Genomic DNA, 20,761 nt, shown 5'->3' with positions numbered 1-20,761 from the left:
CTAGAATCCTTATCATCTTCCTCCGTACTTAGCTGAGGCATCCTTCTGGTCTCAGCTAGATACCACTTTCCAATGAAAGCGTTCCTTGGCCAGGCATGGTGGCTCATGTCTATAATCTCAGTGCTTTGGGAGGTGGAGGCTGGAGGATTGCTTGAGGCCAGGAGTTTAAGACTAACCTGGACAACAAAGTGAGACCTCATCTTTACAAAAAGTAAAAAAAAAAAAAAAAAAAAAATTAGCTAAGTGGGGTGGCACATGCCTATAGTGCCAGCTGCTCAGAAGGCTGAGGCTGGAGGAGCGCTTGAGGAGTTCAAAGCTGCCGTGAACTATGATCGTGCCACTGCCGGGGCAACAGAGTGAGACCCTGTGTCAAAAAAAAAAAAAAAAAAAAGAGAAAGCCTTTCTTCACCCTCTGTGTATTAGATGTGCTTTCTGACATCCTGTTTTTATTTCTCAGGACAGCCTTTTATTTCTCCTGTCCTGATTATTACACTTTTGAATTTGTCTATAGACTCTTAGTTCATGAGAGTAGGGGCCATGTTTATCCTGGTCACCATTTAATTCCCATCATTTAGTGGAGTGCATGGCACATACAAAGTCCTCAGGAAATATTTTTTGTATAAATTATCTGCATTTCAAGTGTAACGTTATTTTTTCACATTTGATTAATTTTAATACATATAAATTTATGCATTACATAATTTTAAAACCCATTTACATTATAAAGTAAAAATACTATTACTTTTCACTTTACTTTATAAAGTACTTTTACTTTATAAAAAGGAACAAATGTGTATCATTCTTGGAAAATTTATTTTATCTTTCCATTTGTTATTTTCTGTTTATGCTCCATAAAGTTTTATGACTTACAATCATAACATTTTTAGAGTGGAAATCTATATAAAATATATCATTTTTGTTATTCTTCCTCAAAATGAAGGATTAAACTGAAGATTAAAAGAAAATTTCCACGAAGTTTTCATTACGACAGCATTGTGGAGCACTTACTGGATTTGAAGCTGCTTTAGTCTTACCTTCAATGAATCCTGAGAAGTGCAGTGATAATCCTTAGCATTTTATATATATATTTTTTTCTTTTTATATTTTAGATAAGAGTGCCCAGGAGTGGAATCTGGAAATAGAGGCTGCATTTGATGTTGTCAGCTCAAAGCCAGTTGGTGGTCAAGTGATCGTAGCCATCCCTAAGTTGCAAACACAACAGATGTACAATATTGAACTTCAACCTGGAAAAAGGATTGTTGAGCTATTTTTGAACATTAGCAAGGTAAATGATGGTACTTCCTGAGAAGCCATGGATGAAAAGCAAAACCTGTGCTAAAGAAAAGATTAGAAAGGAGGGACTAAGTATGAAAGAAAAATCTACTTTCTCTGCTTATATTTGTCGTTTTCTTCTCTATTTTTAGTCTCTCATATGTTTTCTGTATGAGCTAAAGAATGATTTTCCCAAATTTTAAGATTAAGAAAATAGAGAATATATCATTAATTTGGCAATTCTTCCTCTCATTTTATTTTTATCATTATATTTTAATTTTCTGTAGTATTTGTAGTATCCTGAAGCCAAAATACAGTCTATGGATTATATTTAAATAGCAGTGGTTATTTTTGGTACTTGTCAATTATTTTAATTATTGATACTTATATTCTACATGCATAATTTTAATTCTAAACTCATGATCTTTCATATGTCAAGATAGAATGGATTATTTTTATCTTTTCTTTTTCCTTTTTCCATTCCTCTAATAATTGTGTACTAAAAAAGATGGAGCAAAATAACATTCAGTAGCTGTTGAGATAAAGAACTCAAAATGATTTTTAGTTTTTGACTTGAAAGGAGAGTCAACTTCAAAGTCCCATTCTAAGTGTTAAGAATGTGGAATAAATGTAAGTTTGGTGTTAGAGATAGGAAGAGTTGTTTTTCTGAACACTCATGTTATTTTGTTCTTTCCTTTTGCTTTTGATGTATTGATCCATGCTAGATTCCTAGCATGCTGATTTTTAAATATTATCAATGAATTGGTGTGATTTGGCATCATATAAGTAGGGAGATTTACATTGTTTTAGAACCTAGAGTTTTATACTTGACTATATGAGAAATTGATGTGATACTTTGAATCTTTTTTGCTGAAAATATGACATATTAGAGTGACTATTTAGTTTTCTTAAAAGAATATTACTGTAGAAACTTGGTGGCCTCATGGACATGGAAACCAGACTGGGTACAACATGACTGTTCTTTTTGAACTGGATGGAGGCTTAAATATCGAAAAATCAGCTAAGGTAAGTAAGTAATTTAAAATATTTTATGAAATAATTATATTTCTTTTAGAAATAGTAATACAGAGCTTCATGGGGAAAGAAGAAACTATCAAAACTCTTATTTCTCCACCTGTCAGAGACAATTTCTAGTAACAGTGTTCAAAAGCTTCTCTCTGTGTGTGTGTATACATATATATATATATTTTTTTCTTTTTTGAATTTTTTTTTTTGAGACAGTGTCTTGCTCTGTGCCCCTGGCTGGAGTGCAATGGCACAATCTCGGCTCACCGCAACCTCCACCTCCCGGGTTCAAGCAATTCTGCTGCCTCAGCCTCCCGAGTAGCTGGGATTACAGGCACGTGCCACAACGCCCAGCTAACTTTTGTATTTTTAGTAGAGATAGGGTTTCACCATGTTGACCAGGCTGGTCTCGAACTCCTGATATTAAGTGATGCACTGCTTTGGCCTCCCAGAGTGCTGTGATTACAGGCATGAGCCACTGTGCCTGTAATTCTAAATGGATTCTAAATGGATCATACTTTAGATATTATTTTGTCAATAAGGAGTCTCCTGCTATGATTTAAAATTGTACCTTATATCAAAATAATACATGTGTAATTTCAAAACTCAAATATTACTAGAAAGTTTATATGAAGAATAAGATCCCTTGCCCAACAGTTCCTATTCCTACTTCCTACTCCTCAGAACCAATAATTTTTAACTTTTATTTATTTCCTCTGACATTCTTCTTCATTTTTCTAAATAGATGCTTCTACTAGTGTTTTCTGATTTTTCAGTTTTACCCATTTTAGGATATAGCACTAGGAATTGGAAAGAACTGCACTTTGTTATGTATTAGCTATAGGCTACTTACTTAATCTCAAAATATGTAAAATGGGGACAATAAAAACGAGATGGCTTGGATATGGCTTATGAGAGTCATGGCATATAGTTAGTAGAGACAGTATTAACCCTCTTCAAAGATCTCCTCCTCTCCCGGACACCAGCTTCGGTGTTTACAGTTGGCTGGTGTCACTTCTCATATTTGGTATTGCCTCTCCTGTGGGCCAGACAACACGCTAAGGGTGGAGATATGTCCTTTAGGAGTGCATTTGCTATTTTTCTTTTGTTCAATCATGCTGTGTATTTTCTGAGACACTGAATGTGTGTGTGTGTGTGTGTGTGTGTGTGTGTGTATGCGTGCGCGTGCACGTGCGCGAAGTTATGTACAGGGAGAACATCCTGGACCCATCTTAAGGGCCAAAACATTCACTCTTATTGTAACCCTCTTGGCTGAGAGGATGTGTACTGTCTCACACAGTGAGTTTGTTGTGTGTTGTTTTCATGAAAATGTAAAAAATAATGAGTCATTCCGACTTACTACAGAGAACGAAGAGGAGCTTCTGTCTTTTTCTAAAGGAAATAGTTCTTTTTCTTTCAGGCTAAAATGATTGTATTATTGTTCATTACACATAAAGATGCCAACCTTTGAATCAAGCAGTAACAGGAGTGAAGAAGGATGTAACTGCCCCACAGCTTGAGTTAATGCATGTGTGTGAAATGTGCTCTTTGGCTGTGGCTGCTGTAGATTTGCTATTTTTGAGGCTGATTCATTCAGTACATACTTAGGGCACACGTACTGTGTTTTGGCTATTTTGCTAGGTTCTGGTGATAGAGCTGTGACTAAGACACTGCTTCTGTTTCTCTCTGAGACCTTGGTAGAGCTAATAATCTGATTGGGAAGTGAAATCATTAAATGAGCCATTGGAATAAATTAGCACTCTAGAGATGTAGAGAGTGCCATTGAAGTACAGAGCAGGGGCATTCTGGGAAGATTCCCAGAGCCTGTGTCCTGAGGGATAAGTAGAATTTGGCCAAGTAATGTAGCAAAGAGGCAGAGGGAGAAGAATGTGAGGGCCCAAGGGCTAGAAAGGATGTTGCATGTTTGTGCAAGTGAAAGAAATTTCAACGCAGCTAAGGTTGAGTTTGAAGTTGAGGAATAAGAGATGGTGTTGTAAAAGTAGCTAGGACAAGGTCCTGCAGGGCCTAATGAGCCACATGAAGGAACAAGCACTGTCCTGAGTGCTGCCGGGATTCTTGGAAGGATTTTAAGGAGGGGGTAAAGATTATATGCATATTTTACAAAGATTGTGTAGATCAGATTGGAAGAATGGTAAGAGTAGGGAGCCAGTTAGAAGACTGTGGTGGTAATTCAGACAAAAAATGAGGATTGGTTGGTCTACAGAATTGCTGAGGAAATAAATCTGAAAGAGATTTAGGATATAACATCAGCAGGCTTGATGATGTGGGAGTGGGACAAAAGGAGTTAAGAATGGTTCCTCAGTTGCTGGTTTGGACTGCTGAACAGATGGCAACTCTGTTCATTGAGTTACATTACTCAGAAAGAAGAGAAGGTTTGGGGGAAGGGGTTGGGTAGAAATTATTTCAGTGTTAGATATGTTTTGTGTGGAGTGACTGAGAGACACCCAAGGAATAATATTTGATGGGTGTTTCATTAGATAGGTCTTAAGCTTAGGGATTGCATCTGGCTTAAGGATATAGATGTGTAAGTCAGGAGAATGTAGATAATTGTAGCCATGGTAGTGGATGAAAGACCTTAGGGATGGCACAGAGAAAAGAGCTAGGACAGAGCCCCAGTCAGTCATAATAAGTAAAGTTGGGGTTTGGGGAGAAGCCTGTAGAAGAATCTAAGAAGGAATGGTTGACAAAGTGGAGGGAAAACCAATTTGAGTAGGGAGTCACAGAAATCAGAGGGAAAGAGTGTTTTAATAAGCAAAGAATGTTCAGAGTCTTGAATGCTGTAAGGGAGCTCAAATTAGAAAAGAATTGAGAAAGATCCTTTAGATTTGGTGGCAAAGAGATTACTGGTCACCTTGATCAGCTTGGAAATCAAATTGTAGTGGGTTGAGGAATGACTCAAGGAAGTAAAGATGGTGAATATAGGCAACTCTTCTGAAAATATCTGATTGGAAACTATGCCTAAACCAGGTGGTGATGGTGGCCAGTTGGGATCAGATTGGCTACACATGGGCAACTGAACAAATAAGTAAATATATTGAAGTGGTGGAAGCCAGCCTTTTCATGAATGGAGAAAGGTGGTATCAACATGGAAAGGGGCAAAGCTACAACGGATTTGAATTGGAGCTAATAGTATGAAGTCATGATTTTCAGTATGTGTAGACAGAGAAAGAAATGTCCATGTAAATGCATGTGTATGTGTGGGTAGACACACACACACACACACACACACACACACTCACTCATATTTCCTAGCTCTTTTTACATATTTCCTAATCCTTTCTCAGAGCGCCTGGGAAGAGTGGCTCTCTAGTAGCAGTGAATGGATTTAGGACCCATATCTTGATCTGGAATACCACTCTGTGTTAAAAGCAATCAGGGGTCTTTAGAGAAATGACTGAATCTGGAGCTGGAGCCTGGAATATCTTGCTGTTCCAGAAAGTAAGGAGGTACTCAATAATAATGTGACACATTGAAAGGACACAAGGGCCTTCAATCTTCAGTCTTCAATCTACTATAATCTTCAAAAATGTCAAGGAAAGATTGAGGAACTCTTCCACATTGGAAGAGACTGTGTACGAACTGGGTGCAGTGCAGTGATCTTTTTTGTCATAATGTTATTGGGGCAACTGATGAAAACTTAAATGGGGGGGGTCTCTGGGTGATGGTCATATAGGAGTTCTTTGTATTACTGTTGCAACTTTATTACAAGTTTGCTATGGTTTCAACATAGAAAAGGATACCATTATGAGAATGAAAAGCAACAGCAAAATCCTGATGGGAAGGGGCTGGTAGCGAGGGAAAGACTAAAAAGAGTTAGAAAGCAGGGAGGCAGTTGAGAGGGCAAGGTCTCTGCGAGGTAGGAAATAAGAAGAGGATGGATTTGCTTTGGGATGAGGGGCTCTGTTTGAGTTGTAATAGTGGTGAAAGGTAACACCTGGGAGGAGAGGATGCCGCTTGAGGATGGAGGTAATTTTGAAGCTCTCTAGGACCACTTAAAGTATATTTTCTTTCTATAAGACTTGCAAACTCTTTTGTCAGTGGAGTTTTAGGGTGAAAAAGTAAACCTGAGAAAGAAAGCTAGGGAGTTTTGGTCAAATAACATTTTATTTTTTATTTATTGTGAAATATAACACATACAGAAAAATACACAAGCCATAAGTGAAAAGCTTAATGAGTTAAGAGAAAATGAACACTCGTGTAACTGTCATCCTGTTCAAGAAACAGAACATTAATTACTAGCACTTCACACCTCAAACTCCCCCCTCCCTTCTGTGAGCCTCCCCAATAATGACCTGTTTCCTTCCCAAAGATCCACTGTCCTGACATCCATCACTAGGTTACTTTTGTCTGTTTTTGAATTTCGTGTACATGGAACCATATAGCATGTATTCTTTGGTGTGTGACTAATTTGGCTCAACATTATGTTTTTGACATTTAGATATAGTAGTGCCTCCTTATCTGTGGTTTCAGTTACCCGTAGTCAACTGTGGTCTGAAAATAGTAAATGGAAAACTCCAGAAATAAGCAATTCGTGAGTTTTAAATTGCTCACTGTTCTGTGTAGCATGATGGAATCTCGTGCTGTCCTGCCCTGTCTTGTCCAGGACATGAATCATTGCTTTGTTGAGTTTATCCTTGCTGTATACATTATCCACCTGTTAGTCGCTTAGCAGCCTTCTCCTTTATCAGATGGAAAAAATCATAGTATATATGGGGTTCAGTGCTATCTGCAGTTTCAGGCACCTACTGGGGGTCTTGGAGTGTATCCCCTGTAAATAAGGGGGAACTGCTCTTTGTTGTTCTGTGTAACTGTAGTTTGTCTATTTAAGTTGTATAAGATTTTATTATACTGCACATTTTGCTGTTGCAATTGAATAATTGCCAGTTTTGTCTATTCCAAGTAATGCTGCTGTGAACATTACTGATATAACACTTGGAGCACATGTGCCCCCAATGGCCTATCTGCTGGGAGTGGAATTGCATGATTTTGGAGGATGCATGAGCTCAGCTTTTTCGGTTATGCTAAACTGCCATCCAAAGTGGTTATATGAGACTTGCCTAGGCTTCTCATGCTCACCAGCACTTGGTACTGTGTCAGACGGAACATCGAACACTGTTTTCTCATCATCAGCCCCTGCTTGTCTCACCTCTATTGCCCTTGTTTCCTGATGGCTTTATTGTTACCATGGGCTTGCTTTATACAAAAATAATTCTATTTTAAATATACCTCATTGAAATCCATCTTGCTTCAGTTTTATATCTTTCTTTCTTGCCTCTCCTCTTCCATTGAGCTTAGAAACGTGTTTAGGATTTTTTTTTTTTTTTTTTTTTTTTAACTGAGTGTATCAGCAGCATATTTGACTCAGACAAAAGGTCCTGGGGAAGTTACAGATTTTGAATGCAGCCCATACAGCAGAAATGTATGAAATCATGAAAGAATGCAGGCACTCGAGAGAGAAGAAAGTGCTGACTACATTTCTTTGTGAACATGGCAGAATATTTTGATGACTGAGAATTTTCTTATGTTGAGTGACATTGGGGAAAATGGTTTAAGCAAGAAGGGAGGTAATATATTGAAAAAATGTCAGTAGGCAATTTAAACATTAATGGATAACAAGATAAAAAATAAATGTTGGGATATCATAAAGTCTGCCAAATAAATCATTGCATGAGGGACCTTAGAATGTGAGTCTGGGAGAGTTAGCTTTATCAGTTTGGGAAACCAAATTGATTTTTTAACGAAAGAAAAAGTTTTGTGTTTAAGTGGGAATGGGAGAGGATACTCTGGGTAAATGGAATAAAAAATCTGACCAATCAGTTTTTCCCATTCTCTGCCCAGGTTAACTCAGTGTTTTTATCCTACTAATTGATTGTACTGAATTGACTGGGTAACATGTTTTAATGAGTAATACATATTTTTGAATGCTTATTATGACTTGCCTTTATGGAAAAACAGGAAACCAATTAGTTGATATTTCTCTTACACATAATTGATTTTATAAGAATTTCCCAGGTATTCTATGTATAAGGTATCGTTTTGCTAAAAGCAGCGGAAGGCTGTTGCTGTGTACATTTGATCCTGGGATCAAGATTCTCCAGTTAAATTATTGTAGGAAAATAGATGTAATAATAGGTATTCTATAATCAACTAAAACTTGTATTTCATAGTTCCCAAGCCAGAAGAGGTGAATGACTGTCCATGGCTATTACAATTACAAAAACAATTGGGAGTTTTTTTTCTTTTACAGTGGTTTTTTTTTTTTTTCCAATGTCACTTTGTTCTTTGTTTCTTAAATTCCTGTCTTCATCTTTGCAAATTCCACAGGGCAAAAAACCAACGTAATACTAGTGGAATTTTTTCTAAGTGCTACTCTTGGCTCTCTAAAGACCTTAAAAGTACATAGCCAAATAATGTGGAATTAAGAATAATCAAGATGTATTTTTGTATTGAGAGGGCACAGAGATTATGAAATGTGTCTCTTTCTGTATTAGGTTTCTAGGTCTATTATTACAAATTACTATAAACTGAGTATCTTAAAATTTATTTTCTCACAGTCTTGGAGGCTGGAGTCCAAAATCAAGATGTTGGCAGAGCCATGTTCCTTCCAAAGGCTCTGGGAAAGAATTCTTCCTTGCCCCTTCCAGCTTCTCATCATTGCTGGCAATCCTTGACTTGTAGATGCATTACTCTGATCTCTGTCTCCACCATCATATAGCTTTCTCCTTGTGTGTGTCTCTTGTTTCCTTTTCGTATAACTACACCAGTCATTGGGTTAGGGCCCAGTATGACCTCATTTTAACTAAACTAAATATATTTGCAAAGACCTTATTTCCAAATAAGGTTACATTTTTGGATGGACATGAATTTTGGGGGGACACTGTTCAACCCAGTACACTGTCCTTTTGGCCTTATTATCCTTGTCAGAAGTTTTATTAAAGATTTCCAAGATGGCTATAGGCAGTGGCTTCCCCAGGTGGGCCATAGGAGCAGTTGGCCCTAGGTGCAGACAGTAAGTGGGTGCCTTGTGTGTAGACTATACATTGGCCTGTTTTTCATTATTACTATATACTGGTAATTCTATTAATAAATAATGCCAGTGATAGAATACTTCTCCTACCCTCCCCCTCCCCCAGTCATATATTGGTCTAAGTTCTACCTGTGTGTTTGGTTACTCTTGAATGTTAATAATATACATGTATGCTTAGATTTAGCACACTTTTATTACCAGTCCTCTAATAGACTTTATATTCTACATGAAAGTTAATTTGGAGTATTTTTTTTTTTTTTTTTGAGACAGAGTTGTCTCTTGTTGCCCACACTGGAGTGCAATGGCATGATCTTGGCTCACCGCAACCTCTGCCTCCCAGGTTCAAGAGATTCTCCTGCCTCAGCCTCCTGAGTAACTGGGATTACAGGCATGCACTACCATGCTCGGCTAATTTTTGTATTTTTAGTAGAGACGAGGTTTCTCCATGTTGGTCAGGCTGGTCTCAAACTCCCGACCTCAAGTGATCCTCCCACCTCTGCCTCCCAAAGTGCTGGGATTACAGGTGTGAGCCACTGCACCCGGCCTGGAGTACTCTTAGTTATACAGTCATTCCCAGATAGATGAAGATTCAGCTTCATGCAGTCATTTTGAAAACAAATTTATAACAGTTTGGAATTGTTCGAGCTTGCTTTGAACACAGTTTGCGCCTCCATTCCCTGTCCTATACATGCCTGCGTTTAAAAGCATTACAGATTAGAAATAAACACCAATAGCACAGTGATTATAAAAAAGGAGAAACTCAACATAAGTTACTTCAATTTGACATGATCTCTTGGAGTTATTTTTATGCTTTAAATTTACAATTGAGAAAGCTATGGATTCTGAGGTGTAATGTGTAATATTTTGCTTGATAAGTGCATGTTTTAGTTAATGTATGAAATATATTCTACTAGTTTTAATGATGTCTTTAGAATTGAACTTTATTCTTTTAAATTTGTTGTTTTAAAACTAAAGAAAGAGTCAAACTAAAACGTGACATCAGTGGTATGCTTTAGTAGGAGGTGGCAGATATTGAAAAAAATACTTTGGAATTATTATTATTATTTTGTTATTTTTAGAGGCAGGGGCTCACTCTGTCACCCAGGCTGCTCATAGCTCACTGCAGCTTTGAACTTCTGGGCCCCCGTGATCCTCCTACCTTATCCTCCTAAGTAGCTAGGACTACTACAGGCACATGCTACCATGCCTTGCCTATTTTATTTTTCTGGAGATGGGGAGCAGTTAGCTCTAGGTGCAGACAGTAAATGGGTTTCGCAACACAACCTGCCACGTTGCCCAGGCTGGTCTTGCACTTTTGTCCAAAAGCAATCCTTCTGCCTCAGCCTCCCAAAGTGTTGAGGTTATAGGCATGAGCCACTGCCTGGCTGGAATTCTTTTTGACAGCACTCTGGACACTTTAAACAGAGATCAAATGTGTGAATTGGTCAGATAGGCCTATACTGAAGGTGGCAGAGTGGAAATAAAGAAGTCATTCTTACATTTCTGGAAACAGAGATCAAATGTGTGAATTGGTCATATAGAAGGTGGTAGAATGGAAATAAAGGAGTCATTCTCACATTCTCATATTTCCAGAAAAACTGCTGCAGAATGCACAGAAAATAGCTTCAAGGAATGGGATTATTATTTCATAAACCTCTGCCATCGTCCAGGATAAAAGATGCTGCATATGTGGCCAGTATTCACTGTGGAGTTCATGCAAAAAAATCAAAGAAATTAATCCCAAAAAATATTTCAGCCTCTTGGAAATTATTCTCTGAGCCTTGTGGAATTTGCTTTTTTGGAAACTTTTTTTTCCTCTGTGACTTTTTTATTAGAACTTTGGAAAAATTGTATTCATTCTTTCTCATCTCACCTCATTGATGGGAAAAGCTGCAGAAAATCTTCCCTAGACAAGATGGAAGGTTCATTATGAAGCTGGGTCACTGTAGAAAAATTTTGAAAAGTTATCTCAACTTTGAAGTACCATGTAATCCAAAGAAAATGTGGACACATGAATCAGCTCAGATATTTCACTCTGCTGTATGCAGTTCTCTCTTTGGAATTATCTTTTTTCCAGTGTAGTTTTAGATGACATTAATCATATACAAAAATATTTGCAAATAGTCAGACTCTATCTTGAACAATGTACAGTGAAATTCCCAACTTTACAAGTCTTCTTTGAAGACTTTGAAGGTAAGTGCACAGAAATTTTAGTGAAGCCTATTTCCTGTGTAACAACAAAATATAAGGAAATAGGCATTTACATAGAAAAAAGAATCAAATTTTGAAGAAGAGTGCCAGGAGAAACAACAAAGAGTTGCTGGTTTTCCATAGCTCAGAGAAATCCACATAGCAATGCCAAATGCCCCAATTGTTGTCCCTGAGAACTGGACAGTTGTTCTCACAGCAGTGAATCAAATAGTATCTGTGTTCACAATCATTTTCTGTGATTTTACAGAAGAAATACTTGAGAAGTGAGTTTTTTTTTTTAATACCTCAGAGGCATTTGTAAGTAGTTTGAACGAAAGTCAAAAGAACAAAGGCATGGATATGACTGCATTTTTTAGAGTTGAATGTGATGTGGGATTTTTATGAATCTCTACCAAACTTATTATGTTTAATACTTTTCTAAAATATTTGCATATCTCTGGCCTCATCTGGAAGAACATTTCTGAGTTAAAATTAACAAAAGGTGTTTTTCCATCAGCTATGACAAATGAATCAAAAGTTGTGGCTATACCCTTTATTGAACATGTATGTCCAAAGAAGATCAATTTTGAGAAAGTTGTTGACAGATTTTCAGAAGATAAGGCTGAAAATAGCAAATATTATTATTTCTTACTATAGCATACCATTATGTATGTTATTCCCTTTATTTATGAGTTTATTAAATATATTAATATAATCAGAACTTGAATCTATTAACTTTTCCTTTTTTTGTACTCTAATATTCGTTTTACCTTTTAAAAAACTGGCATGATTATGCAAAGTTCAGTGAAAGAAAGTTTTTAATGTCTACATTCTTTTCTGGACATTCTTTTCTGGAATTATCATTATTCATTTCATTTCATTACTTCTATTGAAAATAACTTTGTCATATAGAAGAGGAGGTCTTAAAAAGTGATCCTATCTGGTGTCAGATATACTAGATACACATCTGGCTACAAGGATAGATAACTGTGCCAATGTTAATGTTAATCTGTTAACTTCTGGTTGGGCTATCTGCAAATTGCAAGGGCACAACAAAGTAATGTCTCTTGTGTCATCCTGCAGGGACCTGGTTGACAAGAGCTATTTGTGGAGACCCAGAGCTTGTTTTCTCAATACTTTTACATGCTGGAGCACTTTCAGAACAAAGACAGAAATGCAGTGTTTGGTTGTCTCTTAAAATATATGTAAAAGGATTTTAGCAGGTTTGACATTTGACAACGTTTAGAAATAAGTGGGTTTCTTTTTAAGAAGAAAATTGCCCTTTTGAAAATCTAGTGATGCTATTACAGCTTTTTAAGTATCTGATTACAAACAGCTGAGTAGCGGCCTTGGGCTTATGAATCAATGATTCATTACATATCATCTGTTTGGTCTGCCAGAGAAAGAAATTTGAGGAGTACCGTGTTTATCAGTCACGTACCTCTTAAGCCCTTTAGTTCAGATATCCTTAATTCTTGTTTGAAAGAATGCATTCAACTATCCTGCACTTTTAAAGTTAATCCTTCTGTTTTGAAAATGAAATGTTTATGAAGTTAATAAAAACACGGATTTAGTGAGGAATTAATAGAAACTTCAAAAATAGATAAAAATTTAGAAGTCAAAATTTTTAATTTTCAAACTGCCCGACTTACACATTTTTTAGTTTCTTAGCTATTTATACCTTTTTCATACCGTTGGACAATAATTTGCCTTGTTGGACTGTTTAAAAAATTTTAGTCTCATATGAAGATTATATATTTACTTTGGATGCAAATATGTGTTACTCAAGGGTCTTTTCAAGAAGACTTTTAGAACCCATTATTTTCTCTGAAGTAAAATACCTGTTCTAGAAGAAGGCTTTTATGTGACTTCAAGATTGCCAGAGGACGTGGAAAATTACTGACACTTATCACCGAAGCAGGAGCCTTTCACTTGTCAAAGAATGCCCGGAGGGAAAGGTGGCTGGTGATTACTACTTCACCTCTGAGGCACTGTCAGTTGGTTTCGGTTCATTTGTCACCCCAGTCATAACTTGTTATTGCAAGAGTTGGGGGATAGGGAGAGATGTCTTTTTATAAGAACATTTGCACAGAAAGGAAAAATGTGCTGGAAAGTATTATGTTGTATAGTTAATACAATTTGTAGCCTTCATAGATATTAAGAAATAAATAAATTCTATTTCCTGCAGTAGTGATTCTCAAATTTTTCTGGACTCAGCACTGCATTATACTTACAAAAGTTATTGAAAACCACAACATGCTTTTGTTTATATGGGTTATATGTACCGATATTTACCATATTAAATATTAAAACTGGGAATTAAATATTTACTTATTCATTTTAAATAACCATAATAAACTCATGGCACATATGACTATTTTTATATATGACTTATTTTATAAAAAATATATTAACAAAAAAAACTAGTGGAAATAATGACAGTTTTACATGTTAGCAAGTCACTTTAATGTCTTATTTAGTAGGAGACAAAGGGATTCTCATTTGTATCTGCCTTCAGTCAATTTGCAATATGTTGTTTCAGTTGAAACAGATTAAGGAAATCTGACCTCACACAGATATACTTGGAAAAGGGAAAAAATAGTCTTTTCAGATAAATTGTGGATTTTCTTTTAACAAATGATAGTTTCTTAAAGGTTACTTGCAGTGCGAATTGCAACTAACCAATGAACTTTTTATTCTCTCTTACATTAAAATCCATTGGTCTATCTTGCACTTTGTTTGAATTCTTTACCCATATTATATGATATTGTCATATAATGCATTGGTTATTGGAAAATGTTTGTTTCTTCAGAGTTACAGATCTTCTAAATGTTGAAACATTTCCTTTTATAATACCACATTTGTTAATATCATCACTGATGTCATCTAAAAAGTTTTTTTTTTTAAGTATACTTTATATTCTAGGGTACATGTGCACAACGTGCAGGTTTGTTACATATGTATACATGTGCCATTTTGGTGTGCTAAACCCATTAACTCGCCATTTACATTAGGTATATCTCCTAATGCTATCCCTCCCCCCTCCCCCCTCCCCACAATAGGACCTGGTGTGTGATGCTCCCCTTCCTGTGTCCAGGTGTTCCCATTGTTCAGTTCCCACCTATGAGTGAGAACATGAAGTGTTTGGTTTTTTGTTCTTGTGATAGTTTGCTGAGAATGATGGTTTCCAGCTACATCCATGTCCCTACAAAAGACATGAACTCATCCTTTTTTATGGCTGCATAGTATTGCATGGTGTATATGTGCCACATTTTCTTAATCCAGGCTGTCATTGATGGACATTTGGGTTGGTTCCAAGTCTTTGCTATTGTGAATAGTGCCTCAATAAACATACATGTACATGTGTCTTTACAGCAGCATGATTTACAATCTTTTGGATATATACCCAGTAATAGGATGGCTGGATCAAATGGTATTTCTAGTTCTAGGTCCTTGAGGAATTGCCACACTGTCTTCCACAATGGAAATAGTTTACAGTCCCACCAACAACAGTGTAAAAGTGTTCCTATTTCTCCACATCCTCTCCAGCACCTGTTGTTTCCTGACTTTTTAATGATTGCCATTCTAACTGATGTGAGATGGTATCTCATTGTGGTTTTGATTTGCATTTCTCTGATGGCTAGTGGTGATGAGCGTTTTTTCACATAAATGTCTTCTTTTGAGAAGTGTCTGTTCATATCCTTTGCCCACTTTTTGATGGGGTTGTTTTTTTTTTTCTTGTAAATTTGTTTGAGTTCTTTGTAGGTTCTGGATATTAGCCCTTTGTCAGATGAGTAGATTGCAAAAATGTTCTCCCATTCTGTAGGTTGCCTGTTCACTCTGATGGTAGTTTCTTTTGCTGTGCAGTAGCTGTTTAGTTTAACCTGACAAAAACAAGAAATGGGGAAAGGATTTCCTATTTAATAAATGGTGCTGAGAAAACTGGCTAGCCATAAGTAGAAAGCTGAAACTGGATCCCTTCCTTACACCTTATACAAAAATTAATTCAAGGTGGATTAGAGACTTAAATTTTAGACCTAAAACCATAAAAACCCTAGAAGAAAACCTAGGCAATACCATTCAGGACATAGGCATGGGCAAGGACTTCATGACTAAAACACCAAAAGCAATGCCAAGAAAAGCCAAAATTGACATCTGAAAAGTTTTAAAGTAAGTATCTACTACCATAAGGTAGTAGATACAAGTTTTCCCTAATCCCAATTTTTACTTGAAAGTTTGAGTTTTATCCTTAGCCGCAAACACTGCCAGTTGTTTTCCTTGAAATGATAGGCTCACTTCATTCATTTTTTAGAGAATGTCTGCCAAGTATCCAAGTCTGAATAACCATCGGTTGTCTGTCAGTCCTTCTATCAAGTAAAAATGGAGTGTCATGAACAAGGCCAATTCAGCTTACATACAACTCTAATAATGGCTCAGAGGCTTTTCCTCCAGCTGTCTATTGTGAATGGTGCGTTATGGGTATTGCTCATTTCATAACGCAGGGTATTAAAATTATGCATACTGAGGGTTGGGATTTAATGAAATTAATGTTTACTGCTTTATCAAGGACATACTTAAGTGAAACTGGCTTTTTTCATTTTCCTGCTAATGCATGAAGGTGAAAGATGTAACGACTACTAGCAGTTTGGAGCTACTGCCTTGATTCCTGCTAAGGCAGCAGCAGTATTACCTACCACTGCTTTTGTAACATCAGTGCCAATGTTAACACAGTAATTACAGGATAACCCTGAGATTCAAAAAGTTATTTAGTACTTTGAATATTTCAGCCTCTTGTGTATTGTTGCCAAAAATTCACAGAAAAGAGGATTTTCGATGATTTATTGTGTTGATAACAGACAAATACAAGCAAACTGGCAAGTCCATCTGTATCTGGAGATTCACTCATTTGCAAAGCAAAAGTATGATTATTTCAGATGAGATATCAGGCCAGTCTTCATACTGCAGTCCAATCTCTCAGCTGGACAAGTTACTCTGTCATTGCAAAGTGGCAGTGCTGTTATTTCCTTTGCTGACTTTCCATCTAGTAAGCATTCTGCATTGTCAACAGTACAACTCTCTCTCAGCTAGTATGTGTACTTCTCCAACCAGGAGTGCATAACGAACCCTGTAAGATGCTCCAGTGGGTTTTTCATGTCTGGTTTGAAAAGATGTAATAAACACGGTTTGACTTTTAATGAGCTTATCATGTATAAGTTTAAATATTAAATTCTCTTTTCTTCATACTGTGAATGATTTGTCTCAATGAGACACTACAACTTAACTGGCACCATAAATATTATTTTAAAATGTTTCATTGCATAATGCACAAAAAGATAAGTTATTAACATCCATAAAGTTGAGAGAAAGATGGCTTTCATCGTAATTTCACTTCTTATTCATAATTTTACCCAGTTTCTTTAGAGTAGATTCTTCCCTTCCATGAGTCAAAAGACTTTCTGATATGTCAGTTTCACTTTTTTCAGCAACCTTATAGACAGATAGTGTAGTTATAGGTTGAGAAGGTAAGCCTTGTTTTTTTTTTTGAGAAGGAGTCTTGCTCTGTAGCCCAGGCTGGAGTGCAATGGCATGATCTTGGCTGACTGCAACTTCCGCCTCCTGGGTTCAAGTGATTCTCTTGCCTTAGCCTCCTAAGTAGCTGGGATTACAGGCATGCACCACCACACTCAGCTAATTTTTGTGTTTTTAGTAGAGACAGGATTTCACCATGTTAGCCAGGCTAGTGAGAAGGTAAGCCTTCTGATCTCATTTTGACAATTCATCCCTAAATTAGATAAAAGTATTATAAATAAATTTTCTTTTAGAACAAGATAAAATATTACTAAAGTGTAAAATGAGTTTCAATTAAAATTAGAATTTGTTTTTATTTGAAAACTTAAAAATATTGCTGTGAAGAGTAGTACCTACTCCTTTTGTGCTTCTGTGTAGTTTGCAAGGGAAACTTTGGGGTTCAAAGTAAGAATTTATTGAACAACAATGAGGGTACAGAGATTACAGCAGGAATAATCAAAGACAGCTATTAATAGAGCACAGTAAAAGTACTGAGAACAAACTGAGTTAATCTCTGAAAATGCACTGCTTCATACCATAAACCTCTGCCACAGAGCTACATCACAATGGAATACACAGCACACATTCCATTAGCTGTCAGAGTGATGAAGTAGGCACACATCATGTAGTCTCTGGAAAATTCCACTGACACTCAGAGACTGAGAGAGAGAAAGGCAAATAGTGTTTTAGTTTTACTCTAAGTAAAGTCAAGGACCCACTGAAAGTCTCCAGGGGACCTCCTGGAGTCCCCAGGCCACACTTAAAGGACCACACATTGTTCTAGATATTGGAACCCACCATCAATGGTGTTTTAAAAGTCACCTCTGAAAATCACTGTGCATTCTTGACATTTTGCAACCCTGAAGGAGGAGTGATCATTGCGTGTCAAGATCCTCCTTAGGCAGGACATATTCTGTATCTTCTTGTAAAGTTAATTGTGATGCCTTTGTCATTTCACATAAATAAAGGCAGGAGTCAGGAAGCAGAATGGTGGATACTTTTATTACATGAAATAATTTGACTAATTCATTCACTGATTTTTTAAGTTAGAGAAATGTGTGTTTTTGGCTTAAGGCTAGGCTTTATTGGCATAAAATCTTCTCATATAAACTTGATCCAATTTATGGCTGGCAAGAATAAAGATTTTGATAAAAACGTCAAAGCTTCTCTATCTGGGGTCTTGCTGCCTATGCTTAACTGGGGGAAAACCTGGCTAGGCTGTCACCAGGATGGAGCCTCTGCTTCCTCTCCAGAGCACCAACAGATGGAACACCACGTACATCTGCAGTCAAGAAATCAGAGTGTGCTCAAACATTGAGTTTCATGTGTAATTAGGATTGAATTACCCATTCAACAAAGTGATTTTATGGTAATGCGTTTATTAAGATTGCAAAGTTGTTAAGTTATAACATTTGATTCTAAGATGCATGTTTGGCTACCTTTTAACACACTGAAATGAGAATGTGTTTTTCAAAGACAGCATTTTTTTCTGTTTTTTTTAAATAGCATGTTTTTGTTTTAATTCAGAAATGTTATCTTCAAATTGTCTTTTTTGATGTTATCACAAATGCCTATTTCATGTGGAAGACTACAGGAGCTGTTTAGTAGTTTCTGTATTTCCCTTTTAAAAGAGAAATAACAGATACTAGCAATAATTTATATATGTATATTCCTGAAATGTACATTTCCACATTATGTGCTTCATAGTAAAGAGGAAAATTAACATTAAACTACTGAATGTACATTTTTCAAAAAGGTCTGCTTTTTTAAAAAAACTTTTTTGCTTATGTTTTAAATTTGATATTCATCATTTAATTCTGTTCATTGCAGGTTTATTTTAGGACAGTGGAACTTATAGAAGAGCCCATAAAAGGGTCTCCTGGTTTGAGTTTCTATTTCAAAATTAATGGATTTCCCATATTTCTAAAAGGCTCAAACTGGATCCCAGCAGATTCATTCCAGGACCGAGTAACCTCTGAGTTGTGAGTTATTGTCTTTCTTTTCTTGTTCCTCTTTTAAGTAAAAGTCCCGCAAAGCTTGAGATTTACTCATTTTTACTTTCTTTAGTCCCTGGGCAAGAAACTAACAGGTAGTATAGAATTCTAGATGATGGAAACTTTAGAATGGACAGGATTTTAAAAATCATATATTCCATTCTCCTGGGCTACAGGCGGTCTTAGAGCCAAACTATTTGAGACTGTTGAAGCCATTCAATTTTAGAAAACTATTATATGTTTACTCTGGAGAAATAAGAAAATGACTAATTAGTATTTTGAATAGTTCCTGAAAAAAATATTAAATTCAACTATTTTCATCTTTTCAAATGATACCTTAAATGTTTTTGAGCATGTTTTTGAAAGATAAGAACACATATTTACCTTTCTTCTTTTTTTTTTCTTCTTTTTTTTGAGACAGAGTCTTACTCTGTTGTCCAGACTAGAGTGCAGTGGCAGAATCTCAGCTCACTGCAACCTCCGCCTCCCAGGCTCAAGTGATTCCCCTGCCTCAGCTTCCCAAGTAACTGGGATTACAGGCGCAGGCCACTACTGCCCAGCTAATTTTTGTATTTTTAGTAGAGATGGGGTTTCACTATGTGGGCCAGGCTGGTCTTGAACTCCTGAACTCAAATGATCCACCTGCCTCAGCCTCCCAAAGTGCTGAGATTACAGGTGTAAGCCACCGGGCCCAGTCCCATATTTACCTTTCTATGCTAAGGTATTTGCATATTCTTTTACTTTTATCTTAACAAAAGAACTAAAAAAAAAATCTTGTGTGTTATGGAGGTGTGGTTGTGGGAGGGTGGGGAGGAAACTGGGAGGCCGCTGGTCAGAGGATACAATGTAGCAGATATACAGGAGAACAAGCCCAGAGATCTGATGTGCACTAGGAATACAGGTAAAAAAAAAAAAAAAAAAAAGTGCTCTTTATAGGATTCATGCTAAATGAGTAGATTTTAGCTACTTTTGCCACAAAAGCAAAAAAGAGTGGATAACTGTGTAGGACGGCAGTCCCAAACATTTTTGGCACCAATAACCAGTTTCATGGAAGACAATTTTTCCACAGATTAGGGGTAGGGGGTGCGGGGTGGGGGGTGGGGAGATAGTTTTGGAATGAAACTGTTCTACCTCAGATCATCAGAATTACATTCTCATAAGGAGCATGCAACCTGTATCCTTCGCATGCACGGTTTGCAATAGGGTTCCTGCTTCTATGAGAATCTAATGCTGCTGCTGATCTGACAGGAGGTCAGGTAGTAATGCTTGCTCACCTGCTGCTTACCTCCTGCTGTGCTGCCTGATCCACGGTCCAGTCCATGGCCTGGGGGGTTGGGACACCTATTATAGGATGGTAAGTACGTTAGTTTGTTTCACTGTAGTAACCTTTTAACTATCTATCTATCTATATATATATCTCATAACCATAACATCATGTCATATAGCTTAAATATGCACAATGCAATTTATTTAAAAACAAAATATAATCTTAAAAGTTGTACATCTAGGAAAAAAATTAAAAATGTTTTTTCCTGAGACTGAAGAAATAGAACTTTGAAAGAAAATAATATTTCCTAATTGGATCTGTAAACTTACATCTTTTTATTTATTTATTTATTTATTTATTTATTTTTATTATACTTTAAGGTCTAGGGTACATGTG

At 36.6% G+C, this 20,761-nt stretch overlaps 1 protein-coding gene across 4 annotated transcripts in view; it reads left to right on the top strand.

Annotated features, from left to right (window-relative positions):
• MANBA (mannosidase beta) overlaps window positions 1-20,761 on the top strand; it is a 138,822-nt gene that overhangs the window by 70,651 nt on the left and 47,410 nt on the right. For all 4 annotated transcript variants that reach the window (XM_023220104.2, XM_023220107.2, XM_023220106.3 and 1 more), the window contains 3 exons: window positions 1,110-1,285; window positions 2,188-2,298; window positions 18,935-19,086. In XM_023220104.2, the coding sequence (XP_023075872.1) occupies window positions 1,110-1,285; window positions 2,188-2,298; window positions 18,935-19,086 (439 nt within the window). The remainder of the gene's footprint in view (window positions 1-1,109; window positions 1,286-2,187; window positions 2,299-18,934; window positions 19,087-20,761) is intronic.

Source organism: Piliocolobus tephrosceles, chromosome 3 (genome assembly GCF_002776525.5).
Source record: "Piliocolobus tephrosceles isolate RC106 chromosome 3, ASM277652v3, whole genome shotgun sequence".
NCBI classification, from domain to species: Eukaryota; Metazoa; Chordata; class Mammalia; order Primates; family Cercopithecidae; genus Piliocolobus; species Piliocolobus tephrosceles.
This window is presented reverse-complemented; position numbering and strand designations above follow the sequence as displayed.